This window comes from Necator americanus, chromosome III (genome assembly GCF_031761385.1).
Source record: "Necator americanus strain Aroian chromosome III, whole genome shotgun sequence".
Taxonomy (NCBI): domain Eukaryota; kingdom Metazoa; phylum Nematoda; class Chromadorea; order Rhabditida; family Ancylostomatidae; genus Necator; species Necator americanus.
Window position 1 is genome coordinate 12,947,857 of NC_087373.1, and position 18,589 is coordinate 12,966,445.

Consider the following 18,589-nt stretch of genomic DNA (forward strand, 5'->3'; position numbering starts at 1 on the left):
CGTGATTTTTGAGCTTGAAAATCAGCTTTTTGTGGTTTACCATGTGAAACGCTTTAGATAGTTCAAATAATGTTGCATATTACTCAACCTATCTAAAGAGAGTCAGTTGATATTATTATCAACTGGCTTCCCTCTGTTAATCAGACAACAGAGAAGTAGTGAAGGACCCGGACTGGAAGCCGTGTTTTTCAAAAGAAATGACATCTCTTGTTGATAGCCGCGCATTCAGTTTTCGTCACTTATTTTTCCTAAAACTTTGCTTTCTGAGGATACAATGTTTATTGTGGACACAGCCAAATCAGCCAAATAGTGTATGAACACCCGCAGAGTTGGAGCCATTCAACCGGACGAAGTCCCAACGTTTTTGTTGGTAGCTCTGGCCGCGCTCTGATCGTGTTTCTTCGGTCGCAGAATGGCGCCAGGAGTGAGATTCAGGAAAGGCCGATATAGATATTTGGTTTCATCACCAGGTTTTCTTTTTATATGTTCTAACCAGCAATAAGAAATGAGACGTTCTTTTTTCAGAATGTTGGAGATAAGTGAAGATTGTGATCCGAGTTGGATTTGTCCTTCTACAAGCTCATCAACTATTTCCCAAAAACCATCTGCTGATCACTCGGATACTATATCTGGATGGAGTGAAATAGTAGAGTTTTATCATGCAAGTGCTTCTGAACCAGTGAGTCCACCGTGCTTTCCTGAGATTTTTCATTCATTATATTAGTTTCGTATCGTTTTTATTATGAATCTAATACGATGGATTTCTTTACACATGTGTTGTGCTGTCATATAATCTTTTTATTATCTTCTTAGTAGGCTTAACATTTCAGGTATTTCGTACACCTTCAGTATTACTATTGCAGGGCACCTCATCCGGTCACATCTCAAGTAGGAAAAGATCGTACAATGAACCGCAACCTGCACACACAGGAGATATCAAGTTTTCCAAGGTAGTATCAACATTGAATATCTATGATAGCATTATTTAACTACGATGAATTTCCCCCATTAGTACACTTGTTCTTGTTCTCTTTCCTCTCTTCTGCAGTTCTTTTTCTTTCTTCCTCTTCTTGCTCTTCCTGGTTATGTCTTCTATTTTTCTCCTTCAACATTTTTCTTGATTGAAAAATGCTGTTACATTCGCCATTCTAAGAACCTCAGCCTGCTAACCTCTGCGTTCAGGTTCGTCGGTCCCTATTTTTGGGGGTTACAGTCGGGTCAAATTGACACGGAGGGTGCAGTTGCGTAAGCGGTTGCGCTCGAAGCAGCGCGGTAGAGATAGCGGTTGGGATCGAGGTGGGATCATCGCGAACTTCAGCAATGAGCAGTGGTAGCGGCGGTCCTCACTTGATCCCAACCGATGCGCACCGCACCGCTTCGAGCGCAACCGCTTGTGCAACTGCACCGTCCTTCATGTCGTTCTGACTCTATACTTACAGCACCCTTAAGGCATTGAATTTTCAATGCTATGCTAGCGTCATAATTGTGAGTACAATATATTCGGTTTTTCCTTGAGAATATCAACAACGGATGCACCGTCACTTGTCCTATTTGCGGATATCCTATAAAGTCGAGTTGGCCACAAGATAGTGAGCACACTCTCGGAAAACTAGTAAAACATTTGCTGGAGCATGAAGGAGCGGTGAGATATTATCCTCTTTGTTTCAATAATAATCCAATCATTTGTCACGTTTCCTTATCCCACTATTCTAGTTGGATAGTTCACGGAAAGCCTCTTGTATGTTATGTTACAATTTTCTCCCGAAGTCAAAACTTGACGATCACTATAGGGATTTTCACGGCGGTGAGTGAATTTTTGGAGTCAATTTGATAAGTAGAATGCAGAATTCCAGAAATTCTGTTCAGAACCGCCTGAGAAGTACTGTACCACGGAGGTATTTTGTTTTACTAATTCGGTACATCGCTATCAAGATTTAATAGATAGATACTATCAGTAAGATAATTCCTTCCTTTTCTCAATCTCAACTACATCCCTCTCATATCCAGAGTTCACTACTAATCATTGTAGAACACGAAATATGGAATTGTCGACAGTGCAGAAATGTTCTAAAATATCCGAGGATTCGCTTTTCACAGGCTATCCTACTAGCAGAAGTTTAGGTGCGTGTCTGTGCTTTTTTTTGTGTTGTATTTTTTTAAAAGAAGCTTGATGAATACTGTTCTAGAAAAGTGTCGTGCGAAGTGGCGCAAGAAGTTCGACTCCACTTCCGACACAAAATTCCTGTTTCGTTTCAGAGCTAGCCGACATTCCAGAACTCCTTTAGCTTGGTAAGTTTGAATATTGTTGTTCGATTTAATAACACACTTTTCCACTCAGATAGCTTAATGCTATTCTTTTTGCGTGATCATTTCTCTGTAGAAAAGAGATGAGAAACTGGACACCATTTTTTCTGATGCCCGAAGTCCCTGTTTGCTGGACAATGAGGGGAAATTGAGCGGATAACATCTTTAGAACACTTTTATTGATTGCAATATTGAAAGAGCGTCGGTTTCATTTTGGTAAGGTACACAACAATTACAGCACAATATCGCTTGCCAGTGGCACTACATGGACACTATATGTATACGCAATTGCACACGCGGCTTCTCCCAAGGCGCTTCGCTGGAGCGTAGCGGCTAGGAGCGTGGTGAAACCCTTGCTGCGGTAGTCCCCATTCTGTTCCAACTGCTGCCTCCATCGCGCGGTTTCAAGCGCGTACGCAAATGCACCGCAACTACACTCGTGGTTCATATCGTTTTGACCCTACTATAGCAATGAATACCATCGCTGATCGTGAAAATTTCACATATTGTGAAGTGTCATGAACTAAAGTCGAGTCAAAATGACATGAAGCACAGTGCAGTTGCGTAAGCGGTTGCGCTCGAAGCGGTGTGGTGGGTCGTAACGGTTAGGATCGAGTGAGGACCCGGCTACCATCGTTCACTGCTGCAGTTCGCAATGGTCCCACCTCGATTCCAACCGATATCTCCATCTCGCCGCTTTGAGCACGACAATTTACGCAACTGCGCCGTGCTTCTTGTCGTTTTACCCGACTGTATGCGCTAGTCTTTTTACTTATCCTTCTCATTTTTGAAGGATCTGCCCGCTGTGCGAAGATTCTGTAGCCTTCTCGAGATGTTCTTCCTTTTCTAACGATATATCCCTGCGACTCTTCACACTCCGCCACTTTTCCTCTGAACACAAGGAAGTAGAGGCTATATCTGCAGCACTTCCGCAAGAATGGTTTGTTGATGTTTACCTTGTCCGTCATTTTCAAATTATTTGAACTCTTCCTCTTCCTTGAAAAATTTGTTGAAAGATGTTTGGTTTACATTCAGCCTTTGATTTAACAAATCAGATTGATCAGAGTATCTTAGAAACCTTAGAAATCAATGTCAAATCATTGAACTTACCATCTCAGAAGCTACTCGTACATGTGTGGTTGAAGCAGTTTGTTGTTTTAGTAGTAAGATAGATCTTCAGAAGATCTGCTTCAATTGTCATATCTGATATGGAGTCGGAATGATTCTAAAATAATAACTGGTAATCACATTAGCTAAGAAGCTAATGTCACTCTTTTGAAATATTAATATCAAAAGAATGGACACATTTGCTTCATTCGTATTATACGTAACTCTCTTGTTACGCTTTCACAAATATCACAAAAATTATTTCTTTCAGGGAGATTCTAGCTCGTGAAGTCGGTTTTGATCTGGAGCATCATGTAACAAATAGCTTGGAGCAGCTCCAGCAGACGCAGCGGTATGTCAATGCGTAGACGTAATGTTATCACCTTGTAGATTTTGTTAATCTTTTCTATTCTTTATTCAGGAGCTGCCATTTCTACACACTGAGGAGTTTGCATCGAGCCGATAAAGATCGTTTGATATGCGAGATGGTCGGAAGAACTGCAAACAAGGTAGAAATTGCTACAACTTCTTTGTTCTTTGAATTACGTACACGTGCATAATTTCAAATTGTTTGCTTAGGAAGATGTCAGTTCATCTGAATTTGTAGTATGCGCAGTATGCTTCAACCCATTACGTAGGATGTCCCTGTTTAGGCATTTTTCTTTGGGAGAACACAAGGAACTAAAAGTGTTAGTTGTATCTTAGTTTCACTTTTGGCTTACTTTAAAATTGTTCCTCGCTTTCATTCTTTTTCATCTTACTCATTAAAGACATGCAAATGAAGGTGAATTTCGTGAAGTGTCTGAAATCGCCGAGGCATCGATGATGACTTCTGAAAATTTTCCTTATGTGGCGCTACGCTATTCTAAAGTATACCGAATAAGAGTAAGTGTTCCTTTGCTACACCCTCCTCGATAGCCTCTTCACGAGCTACTTTTTTCACTTCCATCTATGGTATAATAATTTAGGAACTTGGAGATAGCGAGTCTTTAACTTTCATGAAATGGCGTTGCATTCTACCCTGTCGGATGTCTGGCCATGTTGATGATGTACTAGAATTTCCAACTGTACAAATGTTGAAGATTCATGCTATGAAACATTTTCAAACATATCATGACCGTCTCTTCAAGGAGGGGTACCTAGATTATGAATGGTTAGCTTGCATCATAATATCCTGTTTTGTGTTCGCCTTCGATTTCATTTTTTTTTTTTGTTAGGGAGATTTTGAGAAGAGAACTTCCAAGCTCAGCTAAAGCTCGCCACTATTCTCCTTTAACTCAAAGTTTTGACAATGAGCCGTTTGATACAACGTAAGTTATAAAATGAGTACACTTTGATCACAAAGTCCCATGTTGTTCTCACCATTACCAGCCTTTTTTAGGAACCCGAATCACTTCATTGTTCCTTTCAAAGCGAATTTGCTTCCAAGATCTTTTAGCGATGTTCAGGTCCGACATTTTCGGTGAAAGTTTTGTTTTCTTTATCTCATCTTAATTTTATACATTAAAGATATGTGGTTTTTGTTTTTGGTGCGGATACTCCTCACAATTTCTCGGCCACATAGTTTGTCACGGCTATATTGATATAGGGTGAGTTTTCAATTCCATATACTCTATGTTTCTGATTTCTATCGTTGAGCCACTGTTCTAGAATTGCACTGACGGATAGGTTTTCTAAATCACAATTCCTGTCGTTGGAATCCTCGAACGAAACTGATGATGCCGTAGATATCGTATGGAATATTTTAATTTCAGCTGTTTGGTTTCGTATTACTTATTTTTTGAGTTGCACGGAATTAAGCTATTGTTGCTCAGGAGATAGAAATTCCCACGGAAATCTTGGGCTCAGTTGGGCTTGAACTTCATCGGCATCAATGTGAGAGCAAAGGTAAGTATCGTCATGTCCAAACAGCATGAAGCTCGATGCAGTTGCGTAAGCGACTGCGCTCAAAGCGGTGTGGTGGAACGGAGCCATTGCAATCAAGGGGGACCCGCGCTAACACCACTCATCGCTGCAATTCGCGATGGTCATGCTTCGACCTCAATCACCAGCTCGAGCGCAGCCGGTTGCACAACTGCACCGAGCCCCATGTCCTTTTACTAGTAATAAGCTGTGATTGGTCAATATTTAAAAAAAAAAACTATCTTTAGAGAAGAAGAACATGGGGAAACGTAAATTAAATCTCCCATTTAAGCTTTTTTAAAGGATAAAACATAATATGATGGCCATCAATCAACCCCTTCGGGTTGCCCCAACAGCTTACACTAGCATTAATTTCAATCTAAAGATGTCCAATAGCCCACTGATGAGCCCATGTTCCACACCTCTGCATGTAAAAAAAGGTTAGCACAACAGCGGCGCAACTCTTCCGATAGATGCTTCCATTGCACTACTATCATTAGCTGGTATTATAAAATATACTAATAGTATACAGATTTGCAATGTGTGGACGCCGATAACGTTATTCTGGTGATCCTTACTCCACCATGTGAAGTCATCAAACCGTAAAGTTTCGATAAGGTCAGGGATCCTAATGTTGGATTTATCACGATTACGGAGAAGTTTAACTACATATACGTGCCAAGAGTGTCTTGACGACGATCGCTTGCATTAAAAGTTTCACAAAAAGAGGCGTAGAAGAAAAGTGAACAACTCAACTTGGTTACCCTCTTTCCTTATTCTGAGTTGAACAGAACCATTTCCATCTCAGGCTTGATTCGCTGTAAATAAAACATTTTAAGAGGTTTTCGAACTCCAATGTATACACGGTATTTCTACATATGTTCTTATAGCTGTTAACTGCAAGTTAACAGTTACAAGAATATATTGTATAGTTAATTAATGACCAGGTACTCTTTTCACTTGTTGTTGTTTGATTCATGCATAAAATTACATTACGGCTTTTTTAATGCCCACTTTGAAATCAGCTCACAACTGCTACTCCTATATTTGTTCTCCAGATTTCATATGTTCAACTGCTTTATTACAGAGGATTCGACAGCCTTATCAGAAGCATATCTTAATGATCACACTGGTAGCGATCAGGTATTCTTTCCACTCAGAGTCAGTTTCATCATGTTTTTTATTCCTTCCGGTTAAGTAGAACTGATTTAGGAACCAACATCTTCTGACGCTCCGTTCAATTCGTTGGGTGTGGTAAATAATTCGGCTGAGTCTACTCATTCAGATTCGAAACCAAAAAGTTTGTTAACAGATGAAATTTATGTGGATCTTGCCACTATTATTCATCATCATATTCTCTTAGTCGGACTGATTTTGCCAGAAGCTCTGCTTTAGGATGCGCCGCCGATTCAACGACACCCGTTGGCGATGAGTCAGACAATAGCTCTCTCAATGACCTCTCTATCTGCAATGAAAGCAGGCGACGGATGTGAGAGAGCATTTCTAACGTATCGTTCAAATTAGATACTCACTTTTTTCTTTTCAAATTCCAGATCTAGACATCCTCCAGTGGAAAACCCTGGAAGCACCTTAGCGCATACGTGCACATCAGGCTCTGTTTCTTTTGTTGATCCTTTGCGAACCGCCCCTGCAACATCAAACGGTGATTCCATTTACGTCGTTGTACATATCTAAATTCGTTTTGTTATGATACGATCAGCAAATTTGCTTGTCCAATTTTAACTAACATTAGAGTATTTTCCAATGCTCTATTACTGCCTTTCATTTCGCGAGTTGAGACCAAATGGTGGGCTTTTTCTCTCAATAATTCATGTTCAGACGAAGCCATTGAATTGGATTCTTCTGTGAATACAGACGTAGCCAGCAGTCGCGATGTCGATGCCCATAAAGCATCTATACTAAGGAAATTCGAGTGGGAGGGGTAGGCAATTTCTTTTGCATCTTCATATATTGAGACTACTGAAAGGAGGTAATTATTCACTGCAGGAGAAGGCATCTGACAGCTTTTATCAGGTTCCAAGGTGTCCTGGAGAGTCCATGTTTTTGAATTTGTTTCAGACCTCCTCCACCACCTTTAGATGCTGAGAAAACAGGACAACTCATGATGTTGTCACGTAATGAATGCCCATTCTGCCCAGTAAGGAGTTTCTCAGAAAAATTAGTTGAATTCTCCTGTGAACAAAGCCTATTTTTGCAGGCCGCCAATGGTTCTCGAGGTTTGCGTGTCCCTGCATTTGCTAATGATGAAATCAAAGAAGAAAGTATGATTGCACATATCGTTCGGTTTCATCATGATGATCCGAAAACCACCTGGGTTTTAGATATGAAGAGGTGAGAATGAAAAATGTTGAACCATTCATCAAGTCAACGGATCAGTTGTAGATACCGGTTGTCCATTGGCGAGCACGTGAACCCCTTGAAATTTCTTTTGGATCCTTCTCAGGCAAGTGTTGCTCGTACGTCTAAGTGTTCTCATATTTTCATATGTTTTTTCCTTCGAATATGTTTTATTCTTACTCAATTACAGGACGGGAATCTACTTTGTTCGTCGTGCGAAAAGGCTTCGTTTCCAAAGCTTTCGAATCTTCGGGTCCACTGGATCCGTTGTGTGGAAGTCTGTGGTCGGTACAGAAAAGACTTGCGACTAGGACGATTAGTCTTAGAGTCGCCGACAGTATCAACAACACCTAAACAGCGCAGCAAGAATCCACCGTACGTTGTAGTAGTTTCTTTTTCTTTCACTGATCAATTTCAAATCCTTCTTTTCTTCTTTTTTTCCGCTCTTCTTTGTCTGATCATTTCATTATCATAATTATCTCGCACTAAAATCAGAAATATAGTTTTAGCGTAAAGTGTCCGCTTTCAAATTGTATTTCGGCTTGGCGTCCAAGTTTCATTTATCCGAATTCTGTTGGACAGCTGTCACACATGTTGGCCAGGCATCTTGTTGAAAAACAAGCCTATGACATAGCCGTAGAAATTGGGTAAGCAAACACAGCAAGAAATTTTGGCGGGACTGTGAGCAAGACAAAGTGTTTTTCTTCCAGAAAAACTGAACGCCTTGACAAGGTTTTTCCTTACTTGGACGTATCGAAATCCTTCACAAACACCTTGAACCACCCAAAGACTTTGTGCCTACAATGTTCAAAGTGTGAACACGGCTTCCGCACACCAAATGAGCTGGTGCAACATGCGAAACGCTATCATCCAACAGACGAACATTACTCGTAAGTTGCTATTTCTTCGGTTTTACGATGAATCGATGGGTTTCACAAGTATTCAGTTGCGATTATTTTAGTGGAGCCCCAAAGTGTCCCTTCAGTTGCGATAAGAGGATGCAACGTCGATTCCACGGGATGTCTGACGGGGTCTTGAGACTGCTTCATGTGTTTAAAGTTCACTTGGACATGCAAGAAGCTGTCAAATGGATTCAACATTGGCCTGAGTAAGGTTACAGTTGTTAGTAACTCAATATTGAAATAAGCGTTTTCTAACTGAGTAAATCTGAAAAGGATGTGTCCGTTATAAAAGTTCCATGAGACGAGAACTTTCTAATCATTTTCTCATGTGATTTTTAGTTCTGTCCTGTGTGTGAAAGCTGTGAAAGCCAGCTGTTTTTGCTTTTTGTTATTCATTTATAATCTTTTTTCCTTTTTATTATTAATTGATAATCGTTTTTTCTTATTTGTTAGTAGCTTTTTCTTTTTACTTAACATTACTTTCGTTCCATTCATTCATTCACGGAAGGAAATTCTTTCTGCTCTTCTTTCTGCACTCGGACGCGGGAATGTTATCTGGTGTGTTTTTGGCGAAGAATCAGTATTTTTAAAATCCAAAACTGAATAGTTTCTGTCTGCTTCACTGTAAGTCTTGAATAGAGTATTTTCTGTATCAAAGCAAGTAATATACTATTACATTTACTGAAATACTCAATGGTTTGTATTTCTACACCGAAAAGCCCTAGCAGATCGTCTTTTTTTTCGGATTTGCTGATATGGGAAACCATGTGGAATATCTCATTTTCCGGACATACGAATGTTATTCCGAAGTTTATTTAAGGAGATTCGGTTCAATCATGGAAAGTGAGCAAGTTTACAAGTTCGACGTGCTGAAATCTCTTGAAAGTTCTATTTCTACTGCATCTGCGATGATCAGCTGTCTCTTCTGCAAGTATGTAGACAATTTTTTATTTTCTGTGTAATGTAATGTGTGATTTTTTTTTATTTTCCTTATTTGTGGAATTATTTCAGAGAGCTAATTCCAGTCGATAATTACTTGAAACGACATCGGAAACCGGGAAGTCCCTGCTTTGATGAAACAGATGGAGCGTACGTTTCAAGATGGCAAGATTAGCATTACTTAGTGATTTTTTTCCTTCTACATTCAAACCTTTAAGGAAGTCTGGGAAGGTGTTGGCGTTGACAGCAAGGAGCAAAGCGCTTTCCTCTCGCGTTTTACCTTGTTCGACAAGAAGGGATGTCTGGAAGAACATGCCCTCTGTGAGACGAAAGATGCGGCATTGCGAGTGAGTGAAATTTTGCTCGTCCTCTGCCTACCAATAAAAAGTATATGTGTATTGGCAACTATTCTAGTTACTGCTCAAGAGGTGTTCCACTGAGTGACAAATACTCCGATGAGGTTTCATTTCTCCTACACGTTGTTCATGCTCACGTGCAAAATGAAGTTGCAGTAAAATGGGTTAAATCGAGGTCTGCACAAAACAGAATAACATATTAGCATGCATATCTGCATATTTTCAGGGATTACCATACCTACGTAAGAGAATTCCCTTATATTGACGTCATAGCTACATGTGATGCATCTCGTGAACGTGGTAAGCTGCATCTTTCACGTTTATCTCTTTTCTCCATTTTGGATAAAATATTAAGGAGTTTAAGGACTCAATGGCATCTCCGTTCAATTTATTCCTTTTACATAGTATGAACGTGTGTTGATGTTGTGGTCATAACATTGTTCCGTTCTTTTTCTCAGGAAAACCCGTCCTACATTGTGCCATTTGCAATTTTACAACTGATACATCTCGCAGAATGATGCACCATGCGAGATTACACGGGGAATTAATGCGAAATGATAGGTAAGTTTCCTAGTGTCCATCATGTAGTGTTCTTTTTCCGAATTTTTGGTACCCAAGGAAATCCTCACTGGAAACTTTCCATTTTCGTGCAAATTCAAATTAACTTATTTCATATGTAGTATTCATTTTATACCTTGCCCGCTTGCAAAAAATCGGGTGATTTCCTTTGTTCTTGCCTTGGATTTGTACCAGCAACGAAACTGTGTGCACTATTTGTTGGTAACCGCGAGAAAAGAGTAGAGCCACCAGTACACTAGCGTCCGTCATTGTGACTGTTTATGGAGTAAGAGAGACGTTTCCATTTGACGCACGCTACATGGAGCCCTCAAAGCGGTAAGCGTTGCATATATATAAATGGAGCGGACCAGTACGCCCGCCTCCTTTATATATGCAATTCTTACCACTCTGTGGGCTCCATGCATGTCTGGTTTGAGTTATTACCACTATTTTTCGTGATTAGACATGATATTTTGCTTATTTTATTCCAGCAATTATCCTGATCGCTGCTGTGCTTGCGGAAATGGGATACCAGCGTGTAATCAGGTGAAGGAATCTTTTCAGCGACTTTGTCATGTTCTGACAAATCATGTCGAGGATGAAAATCTCGTACGAAAAAGTGTCACTGCTTAGTGAGTTCTTCATATTTCTTCTCAGAAATGTTCGGATTATGGATTATTTGAAGGTGCTAGTCCCATTTAGCGAGATCGACTATTCTGCTGAAGGTGGTGTCAGAATATTAGACGCACAAAGAAGTCTGGAATCGTCCAACGGACGCAGGGCCGTCTTCGTTTGTGCTAGTTGCGGATTATCTTTTTTAAATGGCTACGCGCTCATAAACCACGCGAAAATTCATGAAAGGTTGGTATCGTTAGTTTCTACGGTTGGTTATTAGTCCTGTTCGATCCTCTTTTATACCACATGCCCACATTTAAAATTTTCTTTAATTAAATACACTTAAATTCTTTTCAGACATGAAAATGTGGAGAAGAAGCGAGTGTTGGAAAGGCAAGTTTTCTCTCTTTATTTTATCTGACTTTAGGAAAGCGGAAATAGCAGTGATTCTTAGCAGACGCTGGTCGTAGTCGATGTTTGTTATTTGTCGATGTAGTTGATGATAACAAATCTCAGAGCTTTCAGTATGGAGTATTACCTTGTTATATAGCCTGAGGATTTTCTATTAACAGTGCTCTTTATAGAAAGCCTCCTACTGTTTGTTCGTACTGCAACAGAATGTTGTTGTGCTCTACACGTTATTCCCCACGAATTACACTCCTAGCGCATTTTGTTAAATTTCACAGATTGTCGCAGGAGAATCTGAAGGATTTTGCTGCTAAATGGTTAGTCCTTAAATGATGACGTCGTACAAGTATTTTGCAAGAGAAGGTTTTTTTTTTAGTTCTACCTGGAAAATCGTATCAGAGTTTCCCTATATTGACCCAGTTGTATCGATCAACAAAGGAAAACTACAGTGTGCATTATGCGAAGCCTCATTTCCTGACACTTCCCAGATGCTGAAGCATGCGATGATTGTGCATGAGGCGTAAGTTTGTTCTCTATTTTTGGGAGGTAAGGGGTTGTAATGTTTGATAATCGAAGGCAGTATGAGATAAATTAATTGTATTCATTGTTGTTATGGTTTGGTTGCTAGCAACGTGCACAAGTTGCTCATAAGCAAGTTATCCGTAATTTTTTTCCATTAACTAATACACTTAAGAAACGAACCGAGCGTTACTAATGAAGAAATAGATCTGGAAGGAGATCTATCATTACATCAGCCTGAAAATGAAGAAGACGAACAACCTTCGCGCACTATTCTCTAGTATATTTATATTTTTCATGTTTAGAGTTGAAATAATGATAAAATTTAAAACATGTGAGCTTTAGCTCAGAAACGGCAAGAGAAGCTGGGAGTTTTGGCGGAGTTTCAAAAACATCCGAGACCATCGATGCTTCAGTCCCAATCACCCAAGACAAGCAAAACTCCGCTGAAACTAGCGACTCAAAGTTTTCTGCTGATGAAAGGGGAACTAAGGTCTCGTACGCATTGCGCACACCCAAGAAGGAGTTAAAAGTGGAATCCATTCGACGAGAGTCCCGATCTTATGGTGAGCTACCAACCTTGTTCTCAATTAACAATTTTTTTCCTCATGAGTAAGCAACTCTTTTTTTTCGTGATTTAAAAAAACTGAGTTAGATTTTTACGTACAGCTCCTTCTAACACAAGAATACCGCAGTTACCATCCTCTTCAGATGAAGAAGCTAACAGAGAATGGTGTCCAGATCACACGGTAATTTTTTATTGCTATTAATAGCAGTTACTAGACACAATTTACTTTCAGAATTGAATAAGGAACAGTTCTGTTGTTTTTCGTGAACTTCTGAAAATGTTATTATCATGCTAAGTAGTTTTGCCGCTGTTAAAACAGCAGTGAACAGCCTTTCCACAACTGCTAAAGTGCTACTTTTCTTTCCCTTTCATATGTCCTACATAGTCTTATAGAGTATTACGTATTTGATGTTCTAGATATGTGATGCTGAAGCAAGCAGTGTGACTGAAGCTCAGGATCCTGAGCTCAAAGTAGGCAGCACGATCAGCCATCAAACGCAAGGTGTGCTGTTCTTTTTTTTCGAATTTTTTTCCTGCATTAAGATTCTCTATGCTATCCTGATTCTTTTGCATCAATCATGTTTTATTGTATAACCATGACTTTTTCTATTGATTTCCTTTTCTTGACAATCAAAGAAACACAAACAGACTTCTTGACAAACAGCGAAATCAATTTACGATGATATTGCGAACTTATAATAATGTTCAAGAAGATGAAGATGACGACAGTAGCTGCAGTTTGTCCGAAGGCAGCCAATCTCTTACCCAACAATCCTGTGCTGCATCTGCGTTAAGTGACAGTATGCACCCGAAAATCATCGATACGCAGTCTACTTCTCTAGCTGTACCGTACACTAGCACACCAAAATCCGAGAAACCTAATCGTACGTCCAGCTCTACGAATAAAACAGGTTTCGTTAGCGAATATCGTTACCCATTCAGAGCAATTGAAATGCTGCTTTTAAAGGTTCTATATTGTCGTGGTTATCACCAGTGGACCGATCAATAGTGCCCTCACGACGTGCAGAATTGATCCTTGAGCCGGTCAGTGTTCCTTAAAGGTATCACCTCACGAGTCTGGGGTGGTGTGAGTTTCAGGTGGGTTGTGCCTATACGGAGTCGTAGATTATGACGAAAAGGGTGATTTTCTTCCTAATTGCCGTAAAAAACGGCCCGAAAGATACGACTTCGAGCGTTCCGGCGCGCTATTTTCTACAAGGAGTTCGATTGGAGCGCGCATGTGCCGCATCTTCCGGATAGTTTTTTATGGCAATTAGGAAGAAATGGACGGAATTACCCTCCTGTCCATAATCTACGACCCCGTATAGGAACTCTTCACCTGAAATCCGCACCACCCCAGATTCGTGGGGTGATGCCTTTAATTTCTTTACGTTTTACTAGCCAGCTATACTCGGTAATTATTACTCCGAATGGAAGCACCAACTTTCTCATTTTACAATATGATGTTTGGAAGGGGTAGGCCGAGCTTACTGTGTTCAATTCCGCATTACAGTTTCGCTACGTTGCTCATTAGATATTCGATATTTTGCCCCTAGCTGTCACCTAGAAAGAGTGTGCTTCTATCGAGATCTTCTATAGATGAGATGTCATTAGAGTTATGGGAGATATAAAAGATAACCTAATAAATAGATAAATCCGATGCTTCGTAAAGTGGAAATCATACTCATGTTCTAGGTTGAGTCAAAAGTTCTCGGACAATGTGGTAGTGATGACTTCTAGAGATCGTCACTCAGCAAAGAGCTGACAAAAATGGATGTGTTAGCTACCGTTTGATAGAGTATAAAATTCTCTTCAAAGTGTGGGTTAACAGTTACACTGAGCTAGTTCCATTCCTGCCACCGTGCCGCGCAATTTCAAGCCGTCGTCACTCCACCTCCGCAACGTCATAATCTTTCTCCATCTTTCTGGCCAAGAACCCGCGGATATCGATAGACGTCCGAAGGAAGTTTACGAGGAGCACGCCCCCGCTAGAAGTACAGTCTACAAGTGGCACTCAAAGTTCGCGTCGAGCGACTATTCCATCGAAGATGAAGACTGTTCGGGACGCCCGATGGAGTTGCATTTGGACTTGCTGCGGAGACAGCAGGAAGCCGACCCGTATCAATCCACTCGCGAACTGGCAGTCGCTCTTGGTGTGAGTCAAACCACAGTTGTTCGCGGATTGAAGTCAATCGGCAAGGTGCGAAAATTAGGTCGATGGGTACCACATGCTCTGACTCAGTATAAGATGGACCGCGCTGATACGTCACTTTCTCTCCTCACGCTCAAGCGCACCCACACGTGGCTTGAGGCCCAATGGGTTGACAAAGGTACAGATGCAGAAGACGTCTCTAAATTCAACGTACACGCCGAAAAGGTTATGCTCTGCATCTGGTGGAGCGTACACGGCGTCGAATACTGGGAGCTGCTCGCTGAGGGATGTACATTGACCGCAGATGTCTACGTTGAGCAAGTGAGGAATTTGAAGACAAATCTTGAAAATGCACGCCCGCAGCAGCGCGAAGCCTACTTCCAGCACGACAACACTCAGTCACACATTGGAAAAATGACCAAGGCTGAACTGAAGAAGTTCTTTTAGACCATTTCAATACACCCACCCCCAGATCTGGTTCCCTCGGATTACCACCTTTTTCTCTATCTCCAACGTCATCTGGATGGTCAAGACTTCCAAACCCGCGACGACATCAAAAAGGCACTCGAGCAGTTCTTCAAGGAACAGTCCCCAGCGTTCTGGAGCAAAGGCATCTACGATCTTCCTAGACGTTGGCAGAAGACCATCGATGCCAATGGGGCATACTTCAAATGATTTACAGTTATCGTTTGAAAATTGCAAAGCAAATAAAAATATTGCCAATTTGTCCGAGAACTTTCGACTCAACCTAATACATACGCTACAACCCCACCTATTAAGGTTTTGCTGAAAATATGCAAGAAGTGCAAAAAAAACTGATCGCCATACTTGATGATTTCGATCAAGATTATCACTGTAATCGTATCAACCAATAAAATCGGTCCACTCAACGGGCGGATCAATACTTTCACGCAAAAAGTGATATATGTAATCCGCGGCCTATCTCAAAGTGCCAGTTTGGAGTTCAATTGAAATCGATACATCTTTGAGATTTGTATACGAAACATACATACAGTATAAATATATTGTAAAGATGGAGTTGATGGAAGAACATTACAATTCAGAACCTGAGTACAACATCGGGGCGAAATATAAGAGATGCACTCAACAATGCTTGTGGATCCTTGGATTCGACTGTTTTTAAGGTAGAGAAAACTTTGACTTTTTGACCCGAAAAGATATCAGTTTTACAGGTGAAACCACCCAGCCATATTTCTGGCGAGGGAACACTGTTTGATGAATTGCCTCAACGTATTGTTCAGAAGATTGCCATGCAATCGAAGCCACCAGATGACATTAGCCATATTGTGGGAGCAAAGGGGTACCCGTGAGTATCTTAGTAAATTGCTATATTTATGCGGGAAGTGTGGTTTGAAAACTCACTAGGCCAACCAAGCCTCACATCCCTCCGTAGTGAATTTGGACCAGACTTGTGATAAAAACGCTGACTTGACACATCGACTTTCACCCACAAGTCAATAATATTCAATAGTAACCCTCCAGCGATTTTGAATTGAAGGCGAACGCGTAGATGCATTTCCACATTGACCGAATAACGCCGTATACTTAATTTTATAGAAAAACTGGCCTTCGTCGCATTGTAGTTGCATGGCTACTTGATCACCTATTACGTAGCTTTATGTTCACTTTTTTTTCTCATTGTTTTCCCGGACGAACATTTTATGTTAAGGACTTGGTGGGTTGCTTCACAACTCGGAAGTAGGTGAAGATTTCATTGTCCTTAATTGATGTTAATGGAGAGGGTGTAGCGCAGTCGGTAAGAGGTCCGCTGTACCCCATGGTTGAAGACCGCCCTAGTGGCAACCAAGCCCTTCATCCTCCGCTGTCGATAAATTGGTTCCAGACTTACCCGCGAGGATAAAAACACTGACTTACTACCGGTTGGCTCGCGCAAGTCATTAATAGGCCAGCACGCGTTCCTAAACCTCAACGATTACGAATTGCAGTAAAACGCGTTGGTGCACTCCAAGTGAATTGAATACGCCAGTGACTTTATCCTTTAATCAAGCTTCATTACAGTGAATGTTTTTTCCAAGAAAAGGCGACCCAAAAGTTGCGTGGGATTTTATCCTTGCAAACCACAACTTACTACAATCGATGTCAATGAGCATTCCTGGATCTAATTCGCTTTACAAGCAGCTGTCTCGTATTCAGGTGCAATTTCTGCGGATTCAAGGGTCGCACTGTTAATGACATCAGAAGACACACCAGTATGTCCCATTCGAAAGTTCTACCTTCCTTATCTACGAAAATTGTTTCTCCATGTCATTTGTGTAATGAGGTAATACAATTATTTGCCTCCTTCTGTTGTATTAATTTACATCTCTCTGAAAAAAAAAATTTAAGATATTCGAAAAACGAACATTGTTACTAAAGCATATCACAGACTTTCACGCCGACGTTCCGAAACCATTCAGGTGATTTTTCATAAGCCATTCGACAGTTCATATGGAAGTCGTTTGCCTATTTTAGATGTGCGTACTGCTCGAAAACGTATGCAACCTCACAGAGGGTGCGTGAACACGAAAGACGATCCCATGAATCACGATTGTTTCTTGATGCAGCAAATTTGGTTTGCCCTCACTGTGATAAGGAATTTGATAGCAAAAGGAATCGAGACGAGCACGTCAAGAGACATAGCAACCCTGATAGTACATTAGGTAGAGGATTTTAGGAGTTCTTGATCAGATTGTGACTTATTGTAGACAGTGTTTCCTCTTTTTGAAATATTTTTTCGGAAAAAAAAGACAGTGATCAATTGAAGTGGGGTTAGAAAAACGAGATCAATCGATATTTCCGTGAGAAACGTAGCTTTTACTTACCCCGTCCCACTGTCGTTTTTAATCGAGACGAGCACGTCAAGAGTTTTTAGATGAATTGATCCGCATTTAGATTTCTATAAGGATCATTAAAGATTGTAAGTATGCAGTCATTCTTGTAGATGTGGATTCATGAAAATTAACACTTCCGAGTGTTTCTGTTATCTCTTCTAGTTGTTGAATATGCTTCTAGTTTTAACTAAAATTCTGATAGCACTCGCGTTTTTACGTGCATCTGTAGCAATGAATTGAAAAATCTTGTTGAAAGCCTTATATCACATACTTAATTGAACATTCCAATTGTTCTTTCCTGTAACTGTTGTTTTGTAGTCATATTAATGTTGCTTGTATAGGAAATATAAAAAGTAGAATTTTGCTGAGAATTAAAAATCCAACAGGACATGTCAAACATTTCTTCTAGCTACTGAAAACAACTGCGTACACAACTGCACAAATTGTGGTCTGAGATTGCTTACAGTTTGCATGGGAGCATTTAGGAAAAGAGAAGAGTAGAGGTCCTGAAGTGAAATTAAAGATGAGATAAATACTGATGTTAGATGATCAATTCTCTCAAAGTGTGCCAACCCACTTGACTTCAATCAATTTGGGGTTGTTGAACGTTTATGGACGCGTATGTGGCTATGCAGTGACTTGCGGGTACCAACGAATTTATAAAGTCACTGTTCTTTTCTTTCCCCACGTGCCGTGGTAATTTACGTCAAGTACTAGTAGACTTCAAGTTCATAAGATAGGTTTGATTAAGCCGATGGGGTCGAGTCGCTTAAGTGTCGTAGAAACCATTTTGCTACGACCGCCCATACTGTAGAACTAATTACCATATCCAACAAGTTACAGATTACAAAGGGATTTTATAACACAAGTTATAAAATCCCTTTGTAATCACTCCATAAGGAGTCTTCCTCCAAAATTTCGAAGCCTTTCACTACATACAATTGAAGAGGGGTCCTGTTCTATTATGTGATCCATTTATTTCAAATGCAAAGAGGATATTTGAAGAAAGTACAAAAATTAAAGGTGAAAATCCTGTGATAAACACTATT

General features: G+C 40.4%; 1 protein-coding gene across 2 annotated transcripts; it reads left to right on the top strand.

The window, feature by feature from the left end:
* Positions 1-313: 313 nt before the first annotated feature.
* Positions 314-17,383, top strand: RB195_009421 (uncharacterized protein; the record flags this gene model as incomplete). Of its 2 annotated transcripts, XM_064189968.1 has the most annotated exons (55): positions 314-370; positions 451-470; positions 526-679; positions 864-950; positions 1,517-1,642; positions 1,714-1,804; positions 1,867-1,954; positions 2,030-2,121; positions 2,187-2,289; positions 3,098-3,244; positions 3,683-3,763; positions 3,833-3,920; positions 3,991-4,100; positions 4,182-4,296; positions 4,380-4,564; positions 4,629-4,721; positions 4,793-4,859; positions 4,921-5,000; positions 5,062-5,143; positions 5,226-5,298; positions 6,401-6,456; positions 6,526-6,613; positions 6,709-6,802; positions 6,867-6,976; positions 7,153-7,255; positions 7,393-7,471; positions 7,532-7,595; positions 7,656-7,665; positions 7,717-7,777; positions 7,862-8,046; positions 8,181-8,318; positions 8,382-8,561; positions 8,633-8,779; positions 9,394-9,504; positions 9,585-9,662; positions 9,731-9,859; positions 9,927-10,043; positions 10,095-10,168; positions 10,327-10,429; positions 10,918-11,058; positions 11,129-11,287; positions 11,399-11,434; positions 11,626-11,766; positions 11,826-11,969; positions 12,144-12,248; positions 12,314-12,534; positions 12,638-12,717; positions 12,954-13,038; positions 13,247-13,447; positions 13,504-13,580; positions 15,753-15,833; positions 15,882-16,015; positions 16,864-16,990; positions 17,056-17,126; positions 17,182-17,383. In XM_064189968.1, 55 exons carry the CDS (start codon positions 314-316, stop codon positions 17,381-17,383), a joined length of 5,871 nt encoding a protein of 1,956 aa, XP_064047550.1. The 2 variants fall into 2 exon arrangements, with proteins under 2 accessions (XP_064047550.1, XP_064047551.1); XM_064189967.1 differs by lacking the exons at positions 314-370; positions 451-470 and having other exon boundaries at positions 527-679; positions 7,532-7,665.
* Between the last annotated feature and the right edge of the window lie 1,206 nt (positions 17,384-18,589).